This window comes from Cebus imitator, unplaced genomic scaffold, assembly GCF_001604975.1.
Source record: "Cebus imitator isolate Cc_AM_T3 unplaced genomic scaffold, Cebus_imitator-1.0 Scaffold225, whole genome shotgun sequence".
Lineage (NCBI taxonomy): Eukaryota > Metazoa > Chordata > Mammalia > Primates > Cebidae > Cebus > Cebus imitator.
The window spans coordinates 3,180,399-3,198,857 of NW_016107540.1; the positions used below are offsets into that span (position 1 = coordinate 3,180,399).

Here is an 18,459-nt window from a genome sequence, read left to right on the forward strand (position 1 = left end):
GCACTCACACTCACGCACTCACTCTCATGCACTCACACGCACTCACACACGCACTCAGGCACTCACGCACTCAGGCACTCAGGCATTCACTCTCATGCACTCACACTCACGCACTCACACTCACGCACTCACTCTCATGCACTCACACTCACACACTCACACACTTACACGCACTCACACTCTCATGCACTCATGCAGTGGTGACCAAGTTCCTTCTCTGGGCCCAGTACTTCACGTGCCGGTGATGAACAAGAAAGTCATAGTTCCTGTTGTCTTGATATTTAAGTCTTCAGCTGAGGCTGCTAATAAACAGCCAGAAACAAACCAGACGCAGCTTATGTACAGCTTGTAAACAGGATGAAGCAAATATTGCTGAAGAATGGAGAGAGAATGGCACCTCCCTTCTGCCTGCAGGGTAAACAGACTCACTTAGCCAGGAGAGTTGGGTGTGCCTGGTTTCTCTCTGAAATTCCCTTGAAGCTCATGCGGTTTTCCAGCAGCCGGCCAGAGCAGCCAACGTGGTAAACAGTCACCCATGGCGTAGGCATGCCACTCAGGTGAGCTGGCTTCAGCATCACTGTGGATTTGCCTGTCCGCTGTTCTTGGACAGTAAGAAATTGTTATACCTTCATGTCCAGAGATGATGTTTTCAATTGGAAAGAGGGAAGAAACGTAAAGCATAGTGCTTTTGAACTGAGGGTCTGGGAAAGTACAGAGATGCATGAATTCTCCCTTTTCGGTGTGTGGGCCCTGCCTACCTCAGGCCTGACCAGCCTGGTTGGTCAGTGGCTGTCAACTATAGACTTAGGTTTTAATTCAGCTACCTGGGCCCCCGCCTGCAATTCGCCTTCACTGCGCCATGCCATCTAAGATCCTCTGACCTTCAATGAGGGGATTTTGAGCCTTCTGCTGCATGTTCAAGAGCCCTCAGAGTAAAAACCCAGCTGGCAGCTTCCAGCTGATGTGGGAATTAACAAGTGTCATCCTGAAACTTAGTAAATCTGTGATGATTTTAAGCTAAAATCGTTTGGAGCTATGGTTGATGACCTTTGAAATGCCAGAAATGTGTTCATATACATATTTTTTCATTTAAGAAACAGTTCCTGACAGGGTCCACGCAGCTTTTTCAGCCTGGAGGGATCAAAGGGAGGTTGAGTTGTGTGCGCTGTGATTCGTTCCCTGCTGAGTCCCGAGAACTTGCCCTGCCTCCTGCTGGAGGGGTGAGAGGAAGGAAAGCTGGATTACCCAGCCTGTGCACTCTGCCAGCCAGGAGCACCTGCCATGGGTGTGCCCAGCAGGAGCCAGGCAAGGTCCCAGCTCTGATGGCCTCCTTAGACTTGAGCAGAAGCCCTGCTCTTTTGAAACTGCCGCATATCCCTGAGTCTCAGACTCAACCACATGATGTCTGCACAGATGTTTGAGAAGGGCGTCCCCTGCTTGGTAAGCCAATGGCTTTTCACAAACTAGTACAGATACACAGGAGTCCTCGTGTAAATAGCAGCTGTTCTTTCCCAGGCTGAACCACTCACAGACAGAGGAAGCCGGGCGTTTTCTGTTTCATGCTGTGACTGTTAGCTGGAGAATGAATTTAGGGCGAGTCCACAGTGCAATGTAAAAGCAAGTTTATTAAAAAAAAAAAAAGTGAAGTAGTGAAAGTACAGTTACTCCATAGATTCCCGAAAGTAAGACGAGGAACGCATCCACTATAGGTACAATGCTCTTATATATAGGATAAAAAAGAGGCTGGGTACAGTGGCTCACACCTGTAATCCCAGCACTTTGAGAGGCCCAGGCAGGTGGATCACTTGAGGTCAGGAGTTCCAGACCAGCCTAACCAACATGGGGAAACCCTGTCTCTACAAAAAATGCAAAATTAGCCAGGCGTGGTGGCACATGCCTGTAATCCCAGCTACTTGGGAGGCTAAGGCAGGAGAATCTCTTGAACCTGAACCTGGGAGGTGGAGGTTATGGTGAGCTGAGATTGCGCCATTGCACTCCAACCTAGGCAACAGGTGAGACTCCATCTCAAAAAAAAAAGGAAAAAAAATAATAACAAAATAAAATAATAACAAAATAATAACAACAACAACAACAACAACAACAAAACTGCCTGATGTGCTGTTTGGCAGGTGACCCTACCTGGGCCTGCTGTCTTAGCATCTTCTCCTGTGATGTGCAGGAGCATTTTTTTTTCCTTTTTCCCTTTGGGGACTTCTCCTCCTGCCCCTGGCTTTGTCTCTTTTCCTCATATCTCAAATTTCTGCTCATCTTTAAGACGGTTGAAGGCCTCCTCCAAGGGGGGTAAGGTGGACACCCCACTACTACAGGCTACACAGATTTTTTCTCCCTCAGAAAGCTTGGCGTGTTTGAAGCATTTCTTATTCTGCAATCTCTCTTTCATTCCTATCTCAGGCTTTTGTAAGTACACAGAGCATCTTGTAAGCAGGAGCTATGTATAATTTTCAGCTGTGTCGATATCATCATCATCAATAAGCATTTTTAAGTACAGTCATGCATAGTTTAACGGTGGAAGTACACTCTGAGGAATGCATCCTTCACGAGTTTCATCATTGTGTGAACATCATAGAGCGTACCCAACACAAATCTGCATGGTATAGCCTACTAGGTGTGCCTAGCTGTCTGCTATAGCCTATTGCTCCTGGGCTGCACGCCTGTGTAGCGTGTTACTGTGCTGAACACCGTGGGCGATTGTAACACAGTAGTAAGCATTTGTATATCTCAACGTACCTAACCAGAGAAAAGGTATTACAGTCTTATGGGACAACCTTCGTATATGCGGTCCTCATTGACTGAAGCGTTATGTGGTAGATGACTGTACCCACAAATATGAACCACATTATGCTACATGTTGAGAACACAAGTGGCCTTGCTGCTTTCTAGAGCTGTTAAATAATAATTGAATTGATATTCAGATTTAACTGGTCCGTGAAAGGACCTGGACATGTTTTAAGCTCCCCAAGTGCTTCCAGCCACAGCGCCGCCAGTGTAGATATCAGTGATCTCAGCTGTGTGTGTGCCCAGTCCTGGAGCACCCAGAAATGGGTTCTCTGATGACATTGTTTTGAGCTATGTCTTTGAGAGCAGAGCAAGTGAGGCAGAGAATACAGTGAGGCAAAGGCTGCTGGGGGATTGGTTGGTTTCCTGGAAACTGGAGCTGTAGGCCAGTTGCCAGAAAAGCAGAGGACATTGAAGAATGGTTCAGGTCTAGGGCTGGTGGAGATCTTCAGACTCTCTAGCAGTTTGGGTGTGAGTTTATAGCTCTACAGGGCACAGATGTGTGATATCACTGAGACAACAGGTCCAGCCATCAAGGGGTCCAGATGGAAACACACAGCTCTTTTTTACTGTGAAGGTGTCCAGGCTTCATCAAATCTTATTTTCCTCAAGGCAGCCAAAAATTCATTTTGTTAGTGTGACATATTCCAATTTTTTTAATGTTGGCTAATGTTAATGTGTACATGTGCACACACAGGCACATACACATGCATGCACACACTAGTGCACGCAGCACTCTGCTGGGCAAACAAACCTCCCTGGGGCCCTTGCAGCCTGCTGGTTGCAGCTTAGGCCATAGCCAGTGGGCCCTGCCAGGCGTATAAGCTGTGCATGCCCAGAGCAAAGTCAGGCCCGAGAAGACAGCATCCTCACCGGCTGCTCTCGTCACTGTGGAGGAAGGGTGGCGTGTGTAATGTATGTGATTCACATGACTCCACCTTTGTGTGTGCCGCAGAGATGAGGGCTTGGACCAGGGTGGTGGCACTGGACCTGGGGAGGGAGAGTAGATGAAATTCTGTTACAAGGAGAGGCTCTGGGTAGCTGAGGACAGATGATTTGCTGGGGATAAATGCAGGGCAATGGAAACCTCTCCCGCCCCTCTCCTGCCTCTCACTCCCAGTGTGGTGCCTGCTGAATGAATGAACGCTGCTTCCTCTCACTCCAAGTGAGTTCCGGAGGAGCCCAAGCAAGCTAAACTGGAAAAGATACGCATTTCCTAAAAATGAAAAACACATTTTTTTTTTCCCTGAAAGCACCTTTGGGTGGTAATGCGAACTGCTCAGAGCCTGTGCTCCTAGCCCTGGACCAAGGGGTAGTTAATGAAAGAATCCACACATAACCTGTTTCTCCCTGTCTTGAGTTTTTCCATCTCTGAAATGGTATGGCATCTGTTCTTTCTAATAATGACTGAGTAATGTAGTGGTTAATATTTCAGGCTTTGAAGCCAAAAATGAGTTTGTCAGTTTTACCTCTCTGTGACATTGGGAAGTTGTGCTCACACTTTTAGCTATAAAACAGGAATATCAATAATACCTCCTTAGCGTGGCATAGTGAAGAATAAATATTTAGTTCTTACAATAGTGCCATGCATGTTGACTATTTTATTTTTATTTCTATTAATTGAAAGAAGTATATAATAGATAAGGATATAACATAAAAATTATAAATATTTTAAGTGTAAGCCTTTTAATAAGAAAAATAATTTATACCTACTTATAGCAAAGGATGAGATCTGAATGTTGTTATTATTATTGTTTTGAGATGGAGTTTCACTCTCATTGCCCAGGCTGGGTGCAGTGGTGCTGTCTCAGCTCACTGCAACCTCTGCCTCCCAGGTTCAAGCTACTCTCCTGCCTCAGGCTCCTGAGTAGGTGGGATTACAGGCGTCTGCCACCACGCCCGGCTAATTTTTTGTAATTTTAGTAGAGACGGGATTAAATCATGTTGGCCAGGCTGGTCTTGAACTCCTGAGTCAGGCAATCTGGCTGCCTTGGCCTCCCAAAGTGCTGGTATTACAGGCATGAGCCACCGCGCCTGGTCCCTGAATGTTATTTTAATGGTGTGAACACGAATAACTTTATATTAATCAGTGACGTGAACGTCAGTAAGTTTATATCATCATCTAACCTCTTTTGCTGTCATTTTAAATGACCTCTTTCATTTTATAAGTAACACATATAGAAGTGATACTATAGAAAAATTAGGAAATGCATAGAAGTAAAAATAGCAAAGCATATGTCATAGTGCTCATCACCCAAGGTCATTTTTGCCAATTCTTTATCTTTCTAAACTGCTTTATGATACATTGTTATAATTAATTTAGACATCTTTTAAAAATAGAATTTTCCTAAACACATAACATTCTGAAGATTGTTACTTAAAAAAGTCTGTATTGAGCATTTTTCACGTAAAACAATATACTTTTAAGGTATATTTGCCTAGTGCTGGTATAACATAATTTATTGGCATCTTTTATTGATGCATGGTTAGATTATTTGTTTGATGTGTTAATGTATGGTTGGGTTGTTTGCCATTAGAATTTATGTTGTGATGACCCACTTTGAGCCTCCCACAATGCTGTCTTGTGGGATTGTTTAGGGTAAATCTCTAGAGAAGGAATTCCTGTGTCTCTGATCCCTCATGCCAATGCCTTCAGAAGACCACTCTGAGCAGAGGTGAAAGTGGGCTGAGGCTCATGCTGCCTCTTTGCAGACCATCTAACTAGAGTATGGCCAGATAGGGAGAGAGGCGGTGGGAGCAAGCCCTTTGGAGTCAGTCGGGTCTGAGTTCCATCTGTGCACAGATACTGGATAATTGGATGCCTTTGGGTGAGCCACAGATCTCTCAACAAGGTAAACTTACTAAGGTTATTATTAGCAGAGGTCCTAATGAATGTTAAGTATCAAGTATTTGACCTGCTACCATGACAGTAAAATTCCAGGGCCTATATGAAGTAAGGTTCTTATATAGAATTATGTACATACATATATACACACACATATACATGTATTCTACATGTAAAGTAAGGTACCTATATAAAACAAGCTCAGTTGCCTTCCCTGGCTAATCTTCAGGAAACAAGAATTTCTACAAATGTTCATCAGAACCAGGACCTACTTGCGGGTGGAAGGTGGGAGGAGGGTAAGGATTGAAAAAGTACCTGTTGGGTACTGTGTTCACTACCTGGGTGGTGGAATAATCTGTACACCAAACCCTGGTGACATGCAATTCACCTATATAGCAAACCTGCACATGGACCTCTGAACCTAAAATAAATGGTAAAAGAAAATGTTCCCCAGCGTGGGTGACTCAGCAGGTGTTTAGAAATCCACAAGGTGAATAGAGCATTGGAAGCACAGACTGGAATAAGTGAAGGGGTCGTGTGTTTATTACCCCTTTACCATCACTTGCGTCCTTTCCCTGCCAAACAGCGGTGTCCGTCACAGTGGCCATGTGGACAGGTGCTGGGTGGTGTGATCGACTTGCTGGCTGATTTAGCACAACACAGGACTCCAGATCCTCAGAACTGGCCGTAGATTTGGAGCTGGGGCAGGATTTAATAGAGTGTTGCACGTGTCAGCGAGCCCACCTGTTTCATGTGATCATTAGTTCGTGTGATGTGTCATCCCCGTGACAGTTCCGAAAGGGTCAGGACAAATCCTGCTGCACCCCCCTCCCCTTGACCAGGGCCCATGAAAAACAGGCTTGTGTACTTCCCCGACAGCAAGCACATTTTTAAGGTGTTTCTTCCCAGGAATGCTTCCTTTTAATAGCCCTTCCTCAATGTTGTTTAGTTTATTAGTTTGTACTTGTTTGAGGGACACTGATTTTACAAAGGCCGTGCCACTAGACACTTGAAGAGACACCTGAGAATGTGTAAGAATGAATTATTCCGAGGCAGGTGGAACACTACTGCTCACTCTAAGCCTCTGTGTTGTGGTTTTAAGGAGGAAGATGAAGGCCCATGCTCCCCCGCCTCCCGGAAAGGCTGCCACTCTGCAGGTGCATAGTGAACAGAAGCCCTCCCACGACGGGGCCCTCGGGTCACAGCAGAACCTGGTCCGCATGAAGGAGGCACTGAGGGACAGCACCGTGGATGTCACCGTGGTCCTGCCCAGTGGGCTTGAGAAGAGGAGCGTGCTCAACGGGAGGTGAGAACCCAGTGCTGTGGGAGGAGTCACTGTACTTCCTTTGCGAGCATAGTGGGGAGATTGGAAAGGCAGATGTTGATGTGTTGCATCTTCACCCTCATCAGGTCTGACCCCAGGGATGTCATGGATATAAACTGGGCCTAATGTCCACTTAGAGCAACCTGAACTGGAGCATAGCCTGCCCACCCGGGGTGGGTTTACACTAGCTGGCCCAGCCGTGATGACTTGCCAGATGCTTAGGAGAGCTGGGGCTCCAGGGCTCCCTCCTATGAGGAAGCAGGCTCAAAAAGGAGGGCAGGCACAGTGATGACCTACGCCCCTGGGTGGGACAGCAGCCACAGTGTGCCACAGGCATCCTCGGCTCTGAAGGGGCCCAGCCGGGAGGGCAGCCTCCCGGATTAACCACTCCACGTGGCTGAGTGTCCCATGCCACTTCACTCACCAAAGGTGCAGCTGAAACATTGGCAAAGCCTCCTTCATCATAGCATGTTGAGTTTATGACCAGGAGATTTGCATGTCTCATGTTTGTCATTGATCAAAATATATCATACTTTTATTGTTTCCATAGTTTTGTGCTATTCTTACTGATGTTTCTAGTGATAACCCAATGTATGATAAAAAATTCTAGCAAAGTCACAGAAAACAGTTAGCTGTAAATGTTTATACATGTTTTTGCTGTAGAGAAGTATGATAGAATGATTAATTACAGAAACTTTCAAGCATAAATATATATTTGCATAATTCTGATGCGGCAGTGAATGGAAGCAGCATTTATAAGAAAAGAAGGAGAATAAGAAGTGTGATAAATGGGCTGAGCACGGTGGCTTACGCCTGTAGTCCCAGCACTTTGGGAGGCTGAGGCAGGCGGATCACTTAAGGTCAGAAGTATGACACTAACCTGGCCAAAATGGTGAAACCCCTTATCTGCTAAAAATGCAAAAAAAAAAAAAAAAAAAAAAAAAAAAATAGCTAGGCACAGTGGCATATGCCTGTAATCCCAGCTACATGGGAGGCTGAGGCAGGAGAATTGCTTGAACCCAGGAGACAGAGGTTGCAGTGCACCAAGATCATGCCATTGCACTCCAGCCTGGGTGACAAGAGTGAAACTCCATCTCAAGAAAAGAAGAAATGATATGAAATGTTTTATTCTTATGAAGCAGTTTGCTCAAGTAATTTTAATGGATAATAGTGAAAATTAAATCACTCTGGGTGTTTTTATTCTTATTTTAAAGAATTATGCAAGCATTTTATTTTAAAATACCAGTATTTAGACTATAGTTGAAATTGCCTAATCCTTTGCAACTATTTTGTTACTTTATTAAATTAACCAGTTTATAATGAAGATTCTAGGTGACAGCTTAAGGCAAAGGGGTACATACATTTTTCGAAAGTATTTTATGAGGTAAGGGAATAAAAATTTGGGGAGCATTGGTCGAGGCCTTGGAATACACCTAGGAGTGGAACTGTTGAATCATGGGATACAGTATTTCAGCTGAACCAGGTGAGGCCAACCTGCTCTTCAGTGTGGCGCCACAGGGCTAGAACAGGAGGTTGCTCCTCAGTGCGGGTCCTGTGGCTGTGGTCACAGCAGGAGGGCCAGGCACAGTTCACTGTCTACAGTGGATCAAGGTGGGAGGTGCCTGCTCCACCAGAAGCCGCCAGAAGCCACTGTCTCTTGTGGCTTCCCCCCAGGGTTCACACACAGTGGAGTGACAGGGGTTCTTTCTTTGTTTTATAGAGTAGTGGTAGGCCAAAGTGCACTTTTCCTATGCAACTTTGTAACTTAAGAAATGAGCCACATTATTACAGTTTTGCAAACCACTTTAGAATATGCATGAAATTTTGTCAGTGAGTATATTAAAGTTTACTCGCCATTCTTATATTTTATTCCAATTTCTGGGTATATATGTTGTTTACAAAATGGCATTGTGGATCATGTCTTAGTTATGCAGTCCATGGATCCAGTTTTACAAATGCATGAGGAAAGAATAGAATGCCCATTCTAAAAGTAAAAATATTATTTAAAAAATGCTTTCAAACTGCTTATTTCCCTTGGAAAGCAGCGGTTGCCACCATGTAGTTTTGTAATGTAGCGATTAAGAATAGATACAGCCTAGAGATGGAGTATTAAAATAATGTTATCTTCCCTAAGTGAATTATAATCCCCTCTCATGGTTTCCCTAAGGATCAATGAGTCATAGCAGCAGCTGTGAGCTGCCTCCAGTGGGTCAACTATTGTGGATGCAGCAACTCCTGCTTTGGAAATTGGCTTTATGTTGTGCTCTTTAGTAATATAAGAGTGGGCTGCAGTTAAATTTCTGACCCTTGCTTAAAATAGATCTACTCATTTTTTTGTCATTGTGGTTTCTCTCCTAAAAAGTGGATTTCATAAAGAACATGCTACCTTTTCACAGGGTAAGCAAGGTGTTTGTCATTTACAGTCAGCCCCTTAACTGGGTTATTTCCTGACGTGAAAGATTCCCACAAAGGAAGCATGTTAGTAATTGGATGCTGATAATCCCATTTGGAAAATCAGTGTTTTATTAAATTTTTTAATTTTTTTTTTTTAGCTTCCCTTGAATTTAGAAACATAGATAAAAGTTGAAGTCTGTGTTTACAGATGAAGACATGAGAATTGGTGGTCTGGACTGTTCATAGGGGAAACGTTCTGGCCCTACCAGCACCCCACACAGCTCTTGACTGAAGCCACCATCCCATCAATTTAATTGAGGCCCAAGAAAAGATCTTTTGTCCAGGTACAGTGGCTCATGCCTATAATTCCGGCACTTTGGGAGGCTGAGGCAGGTGGATCACTTGAGGTCAGGAGTTCGAGACCAGCCTAGCCAACATGGTGAATCACTGTCTCCACTAAAAGCAAAAGAAATTTACCCAGGCGTGGTGGTGCTTGCCTGTAGTCCAAGCTACTTGGGAGGCTGAGGCAACAGAATCACTTGAACTCAGGAGGCAGAGGTTGCAGTGAGCCAAGATTGCACCACTGCACTCTGCCTGGGTGACAGAGTGAGACTCCGTCACTCTGACAGAGTGGGCAGGGAAACTGGCAGTTTTCCCAGGTTCCCAGACTCTGCACACCACCTCTCTCCATGTCAAAGGACACAACCAGCATTATCTTTTTTTTTTCTTGACAGACCGTTGCTCTGTCACCCAGGCTGGAGTGCAGTGGCGTGATCTCGGCTCACTGTGACATCTGCCTCCCAGGTTCAAGTGATTCTCCTGCCTCAGCCTCCTGAGTAGCTGGGACTACAGACAGGTGTCACCACGCCCAGCTAATTTTTGTATTTTTAGTAGAGATGGAGTTTCACCATGTTGGCCAAGCTGATCTCGAACTCCTGACCTCAAGTGATCCACCTGCCTTGGTCTCCCAAAATGCTGGGATTACAGGCATGAGCCACTGCACCCAACCGGCATTGTCTTTTAACAGGTTTGAAATGTGAATGCCTTTACAGAAGGCATTCCCTCTCCAGTTAGCCACAACCCCTGTCCCTCCCTAAATGCACATCATGAGAGCCCTCACAGACTGGTAGCAGCTGCTCAGCCCCAGGAGGCATTTGGGTGTGTGAGGGCTTGGCCAACGCTCTGAGGTCTGACACCATCCTCCTCATTGCGGCTCTGGTGTTAGTCATGGGTTCCATTTCTGGCGATGTGGCTTCTGACTTGTATCTGCAAGGCAGGCCCCTGCCCATGGCAGTGGACAGGCCTGGGACCCAGGCCACTCTGAGACTGCACCCTTGCAGAGATCTCAGCCTCACACCCAGGGTCCTGCCTCTCTGGCCAACAGACTTCCCCGGTTATGGGCTGCTTCAGGTCACCTGTCTCCACATTGACCCTTTTTGTGTTTGCTGACGTGTCCCTTTGTGTAGGGCCGTGTCGGCATGAACTGCCTGTAATGCAGCAGGCACTAAGCTTTTTGGCACCAGGGACTGGTTTTGTGGAAGACAGTTTTCCCACAGACCAGACTGGGATGGCTTCAGGATGATTCACACGCATTACGTGTATCACTAGGTTCTCATAAGGAGCGCACGCACAGTTCACAGTAGGATCAACACTCCTGTGAATCGAACACTACTGTGGATCAGACAGAAGGTGGAGCTGGGGGGAAACGCTTGCTCGTGCACTGCTCAACTCCTGCTGTGTGACCTGGCTTCTAACAGACCACTGTCCCATCCTGGTCTGTGGCATGGCAGTTGGGGACCGCTGCTTAGAGGACCTGTATTAAGCTGTCAGACTGGACTATCTCCCAGGGCTTGACTCTTGCACCAGAGTCTGCCTCGTCCAGAGCTTAGGTCCACACAGTGGCCTTGGTCCCCCACAAGAAACTAGGTCACTCTGGATCAGTTTAAGATTTGACAGTTCATGCAAACTTAATTTGCTTTAACATTGTGTGGGGAAGTAGCTAAAGCTACCTTAAAGTGATTAGTAAACTTGGCACCGAGTGACCTATTAACACATACGTACTAAGTGTGCATGTCTTGGGTACTTAGAGTCTAGCAATTTTCAAAGTGGGGTGCCAGACCAGCAGCAATGGCCTCACCTGAGAACTTGTTAGAAATGTAGATTCCCAGCCCCTCCCAAGACCTTGTGAGCAGAAACGCTTGGGAGGAGCCCCACAACTTGTGTTTCAGCAAGCCCTGAAGGTTCAGATTGCATGTTAAAGTTTGCAATCCCCTGCTATGGTGCATGCCACTGGCTCTGTTAGATGTCAGGGATACTTGATGAGCATGGGGTCCTAAGAATGAGCCCAAGGTCTCACTGGTGGGGTGGCCATGGACAGCGGAACTGTAGGAATGATTCGTGTCAGCAGCTCAAGAATAGCCCTTGGCAGCCTCATCACAAAGTATTTCCCAGTCCATTTCCATGCTGAACGGAGTCTGAGGATCTGGTAGGACAGCTGGCTTGTAATGTACATAGAAGTCCCCTCAATTAGAGAAAGGTAATTCATTAATCGGCCAGGGTCTGATGGAAGGAGGACCTGGCCTCTCTGACATCCACGTCCTAACCGTGTGCTCCCCAAGCAGTCTTTTGCGGTCTCCTGCTGTCTGAGGGGCAGTGGCCCCTCCGCACTAGGGCGGGTATTGGCAGAGGCTGTCCGTCTCTCATGTAGGACTCTGCTAAGATTTCAAAAAAAAAAACCACCTACAAAAGAAAATCAGCTTTTTTCTCATTGAAGTCACTGACTCAACCAAAAAATTTTTTGAAGTCTGTACACATTTGGAAAATATTATTTTAAAGGAAGTATAATAATTCTACTCACTTGTTAAGTTTAAAAGCAGAGACCACAGCAAATGCAAACAAACAAACAAACAAAAAAAAAACTTTTACCTTTACCTTAGGAGCAGTTAAAAGGCATTTGGGGGAACAGAGGTAAAGAAGTTAGAGGTAAAAACGATGTTGAAGAGGAATGGGAGAGAAACCTGAAATCTGCCCTCACAACCCCCTCCACCCATGCTCTCTTGATTTTAAGGTAATCAGTCTATTTTATTACTGCCTTTTATCCTTCCATTGAACCTGGGATTTAACTTGAACATAGATAGATGATGAGAGAGAGAAAGGAAGGCAGAGAGAGAAGGAGAAAGTGATTGCGATTCTCCTGAGGTCTGGGTGGTCAATGCAAATGGCAATCTATGGGGTCATCCCTGAGGCCAGGGAGATCTCTAGCCCTCGTCACCTTTCTCATGCACCTGACTTTTTGTTTGACATTCTGAGAGGGTCTAATTGTCTTAGTTTTATTCTTTGTACAATCAGAGAAACTCCATTCTGCGTTGCTTCAAAGATGCTGCTTTGAAAGAGCCTAGTATCTTGGTATTTGCTGACAGCAAGATGGCATTTGGCAACATACAGACAGGTGATCCTCTGCCCTGAGGATTTTTTTTTTTTTTTTTTTTTTTTTTTTATTAAAAATTTTTTTTTTTTTTTTTTTTTTTTTTTTTTTTTTTGCAGATAAACATTGTTTTATTTCCATACTCTTTGTGACATTTGTGGCACAGGTATTCAATCTCACAGGGATGTTAAAACACACACTTGGATGGTGTCCAGGATGCCTAGGAGCCGTGGATTTGGACACTCACAGGCCAAGCCTAAGCATCTTCAGGAAAGCTACTCCTCCAGGTCACCTGCCAGGTAGATGGGCTTCCTTGGGCAACGGGTGACCCTACCAGGACAAGAGGAATGCCTTACTACGTAGAATCCAAAATAGAAGAGGCGGGAACAAATTAACTCGTTTATTTAGCAAGCCCTGACCTTGTGCCTATGCCTGGCATTGTGCTTAGTGCCTTACAAATGTTACTTACATAAAACTCTATCCTCCCTGTGAGGTGGGCACTCTCATTCTGCCCTGACCAGTAAGAAAACTGAGGCACAGAGGATGCAGTCAGCCCCACCCAGGCCAGAGAGGCAGTGAGCACTGGGACTAGGCTTCCGTCCCAGCAGGCTGCTCCAAGTGCCGTCACTGCACGCAGTGCTGCTGTGGGAGATCACGCCCAATCCCGAATCAATGGGCAAAGCTGCAGATCAGGGTAGGGCTGCTCCACTGGAGGTGGTGAGGAGGGGAGGCCAGGCCCAGGAAGTGGTGAGAATGTGTGAGTGACCAGCCTCTTCCACTCCCCATGGCCCAGCGGCACAGTGACCTACTGAGGTCGTGTGGAGGGATGCGCCTCTAATACCCAGTTAGAGAATCATTAATCTCTTATCCTCAGAAGGTGAGAGGCGGGTTGGGATCTGATAAGCGTGTAAGGAAAACCCACAGGGAGTGAGTAGGCAGCGGCTCAGCCTCTCTGTCCATTGTCGGGCACCGCCATTGTCCCAAGGGTGGCCTCTCTCTGGGTGAATTCTCCAGTAGCATCAAAGGAGGCTTGAAAGGACTGGCTGGCTGTTTGGAGTCTGGCATTTGAAAATGTCAGCTGGTAGCAACTTAAAGGGCGTGGTGCAAAGTAGCAGAAATGACATCCCCTCACACCTTGCTGTGCAAAGATGTGCTCCAGAAAAGTGTATAGTGGAAAAGCAGTCAGTCAAGCTGCATTTTACATGAACCTGGGAAGCGTCACGCGGAGCGTCAAACCCTGCAGGAAACGTCATAGGATGAGTTCCTGCTCTTGGACCCATGTCCTCACAGGATCGAGCTTGCATATGTCCAGGTTTTTTAAGGCTGGCAAGTCACGTCTTCCTTAGAAAGCTGTGTTTACCTGACACAAATAGAGGCAGCTCCAGAGAGCAAAGCAGCAGCCACACGCGGAGCTCCTGGCAGCCCTCAAACCTCCTGCTTTCATGTGGAAGCCCACTGTCCTGGGTGCAGCTTCCAGCCCTGGGAATGGATGGTGTCTGAGGTCTCCAGGTTGAGAGGCTAACAGTTCTTCAATTAACTTAAGCACGTCTGATAACCCATGTCTGTGGGGACTGGCTTTTATTTTCATGTCCTTACAGTGTTTGGGGGCAGATTTTTGCCTCCTCGAAATTTAAATCTGGGCAGGTGTGTTGTTGATGCTCCACCCCCACCCTCGACTGCTGAAGGTGTAATGGCAGCTTTCACACGGGGAGGACTCGCCGGGCAGAGCTGCCTTCTCGGGGGGTGCATGGGCGCAAAGACCCACATTGTGGAGGCTCGGCCAGCAGATTGTGGAAATCCATTTGACATACGAGGTGGAGATTCGGGCACTCGGTTGTTTACTTGGCTGCAATTAATATACTCCTCTGTGAGCACACTGCATACTGGCTTCTGCCGTGGCCAGGTAGGATTATTCTTTGTGTTGGGGAAAAGCCGTGGAGGTCCTGGGCTGGCCACTCCATTTCACCTCTTTAATTAGATGCTCCAAACCTGTCACCAGCTATTGGACTAAAAGAACAGAGGATCACAGAGGTGCTACTAACAGAGGATTAGCAGCATTTGTGACATTTTTTTGTGTTCTTTGACAACTGATTTCTATCTGTTTACTGGGTAGAGACAGCCTCTTGGTAGGGTGTAGAGAGAAAGTGAGTCAGGTCAGATGAAGTGAGAGTGGACCCCAGCTCCCCTGCCTCATGGAAACCCAGGGACCGGCTCCCCATCTTCAGACCACGACAGGACTGGAGGACACCATGGGCGGCACAGCACACAGTGTGGCCACATGCTTATGACAGATACACAGGATGTGGTCAGGAGCCTGTGGTCACTTTTTAAGAGGCCTGTTTTCTATGCTAAGGGTTCTCAGTGGACTGTGGTGTCTGCAGGTGTGCGGTGATGTTCTGTCTTTTTGTTTCATGGAGCTCTTCATTGAGATGAAGGTTTCTACCCAGGACCCGAAAGAATCAGAGCTCACGGCAGTTATTAGCCTGCACACCTGGCTGTGGGGTTCTGGAGGGATGGGACTGCCCGGGCCCAACCAGGTGCTCCCCGTTGTCGCCAGCACCCACTTCCCAGGGGTGTCCAGTATCTTCCTCATTGGTACCTGCTGTTTCTTAATCACTTCCTGGAGAGCGGAGGGGGTAAATATTGTCATAGATAGCTTTGAGCTGGGTTTGTATCAGTGAAAACATTATTGATGCTGTTTTCTTGTAGCACTGGCATGGGAAAGAGGGCATTTTAGGGATTCTTGCAGGATGGGGTTTGCCTGTGGGTTTATGGGCCCCGCAGCTCATGCTCAGGGTCATGGAGGAATGAATGAGCATCTCTGGCTGCACAGGTACCTAGGGCTTTGCAAGTGTTTTGTTTGAATTCAGAGACAAAATTTTATGTATTTTAGAGTTTTCCATTTGACCTAGTAACACACTGCACCCACTAAGTGATCTGTAATCACTTGTTAAATTAAATATGTACTTTTTTTTGCCAGTTTCCTTCCCTTTCCTTAACCAAAAAATAAATATCCACTGTACCAAGTACCTATTGGGAAAAGTGATTTGCTTTTTTTTTCTTGTGTTTTGTTTCAGCTTTATTGGAGGTGTAATTGACAAATAGAAATGGTATATATGGAAGGTGTACAACTTTATGTTGATATACATATATATGTAAAATTACCACAAAATTGTTGACACATCCGTCACCTCACAGATGTGTGTGTGTGTGTGTGTGTGTGTGTGTGGTGCGAGCACTGAAGGCTGACTCTCTTAGCACATTTCAAGTATACAGTTCTGTTAGCTGCAGTCCTCATGGTGGACATTAGACACCAGATCTCCAGAGCTTTCTTGTCCTTAACAGAAACTGTGTGACTTTGACCACCTGCCTATCGTCCAGCCCCTGCAACCACCATTCTGCTCTCTGCTTCTAAGAGTTCAGCTGTTTTAGATTCCACATGTAAGTGAATCAGGTGATGCTTGTCTTTCCGTCTGGCTTATTTAACTTAGCATACTGTCCTCCAGGTTCATCGATGTTGTCACATGGGGCAGGATTTCCTTCTTTTTAAGACTGTGTGATACCTCATTGTATATATGTGCCACATTTTCTTTGTTCATTCATCCGTTGACAGTCATTTAGGTTACTTCCACTTCTTGGCTATTGTGAATAGTGCTGCAGTAGATATGGGAGATATCGCTAATATCTAAAAATTCTGATTTCTTTTTCTTCTTCTTTTTTTTTTTTGAGACAGAGTCTCGCTCTGTTGCCCAGGCTGGAATGCGGTGGTGGGATCTCGGCTTACTGCAATCTCTGCCTCCTGGGTTCAAGCGATTCTCCTGCCTCAGCCTTCAGAGTAGCTGGCGTTACAGGCACGCGCCATCACGTCCAGCTAATTTTTGTATTTTTAGTAGAGATGGGATTTTTGCCATGTTGGCCAGGCTGGTCTCAAACTCTTGACCTCAGGCAATCTTCCTGCCTTGGCCTCCCAAATTCTAGGATTACAGGTGTGAGCCACTGTGCCCAGCCCATTTTCTTTAGAAATATGTACCTAGAACTAGGATTGCTGAATCGTATGGTAATTCTATTTTTAATTTTTTGAATAACCACCAGACTGTTTTCTATAATGGCTGTACCAATTTACATTTCTACCAGCAGTGTTCAGGGTTTTCCTTTCTCCACATTCTCACCAACACTTGTCATTTTTTGTCTGTTTGATAAAAGTCCTATTCTAACAGGTGTGAGGTGATATTGTAGTGTTGAATTGCACTTTCCTGATGGTGATGTTGAACAGCTTTTCAATATACCGGTTGACCATTTGTATGTCTTATTTTGAGAAATATCTATTCAGGTCCTTGGCCCATTTTAAGGAGGGTATTTGCTATTGAGTTGTTTGAGTTCTTTATCTGTTTTGGATATTAATTCCTTAATCAGATATGCGGTTGCAAATAATTTCTCCCATTCCATAGATTGCCATTCTCTCTGTTGACTGTTCTTTTGGTGGACAGAAGCATTTTAGCTTGATGCAGTCCCATTTGTCTATTTTTGCTTTTACTCTCCATGCTTTTAGTGTCATGTCTACCAAAAAAAAAAAAAAAAAAAAAAAAAAAAAAAAACCCAAAAAACAGAAACAAACAACAAACTGTCCAGACCAATGTCATGAAGTTTTCTGTGTGTTTTCTTCTCATAGTTTTATGGCTTCAAGTCTTATATTTAATAGTTTATAATCTATTTTGAGATTATTTTTGTATATGGTGTGAGATAAGGGTCAAATTTTATTTTTCTGCCTTTGGATATTCAGTTTTCCTGGCACTATTTATGCAAGAAATGGTCCTTTCCCCATTGTGTGTTCTTGGTATCCTTAGCGAAGATCTGCTGACTCTTAATGCATGGATTTATTTTTGGGCTATTTTGTTCCATTAGTCTACATGTTTGACTTTCTGCAAGTACCATACTGTTTTGAGTACTATAGCTTTATAAGATATTTTGAAATCAGGATGTTTGATAAAGCCAGGTTTGTTCTTCTTTCTTAAGATATCTTTTGAGTATTAAAGATTTTTTGTTGTTCTGTATGGATTTTTGTATTGTTTATTTTCTGTTTCTGTAAAGAATCCCAAAAATGGGATTTTGATAGGGATTGCATTGAATCTGTAGATTTCTTTGTGAGGTATGGAAATTTTAACAATATTAATTCTTCTAATTCATGAACAGAGGACATCTTTACGTTTATCTGTGTCTCCTTTGATTTCTTTCATCAGTGTATTATAATATTCAGTGTACTAATCTTTCACCTGTTTGGTTAAGTTTATTCCTAAGTATTTTATTATTTATTGTTGCTATTTTCCCACTTTCTTAATTTCCTTTTTAAATAGATCATTGTTTATGTATAGAAATACCACTGATTTTTTTGGCCAGGCGCAGTGGCTCACGCCTGTAATCCCAGCACTTTGGGAGGCCGAGGTGGGTGGATCATGAAGTCAAGAGATCAGGACCATCCTAGATCAGGACCAACATGGTGAAATCCTGTCTCTACTAAAAATACAAAATTTAGCAGGGTGTGGTGTTGCACACCTGTAGTCCCAGCTACTCGGGAGGGTGAGGCAGGAGAATTGCTTGAACCCAGGAGGCAGAGGTTGCAGTGAGCCAATATTGTGCCACTGCACTGTGGCCTGGCAACAGAGACTCCATCTCAAAAAA

The 18,459-nt window shown here is 45.1% G+C and overlaps 1 protein-coding gene across 7 annotated transcripts in view; it reads left to right on the forward strand.

Moving 5' to 3' along the window:
- COBL (cordon-bleu WH2 repeat protein) overlaps positions 1-18,459 on the forward strand; it is a 287,518-nt gene that overhangs the window by 93,760 nt on the left and 175,299 nt on the right. For all 7 annotated transcript variants that reach the window (XM_017496912.2, XM_037727273.1, XM_037727270.1 and 4 more), the window contains exon 2: positions 6,744-6,947. In XM_017496912.2, the coding sequence (XP_017352401.1) occupies positions 6,744-6,947 (204 nt within the window). The remainder of the gene's footprint in view (positions 1-6,743; positions 6,948-18,459) is intronic.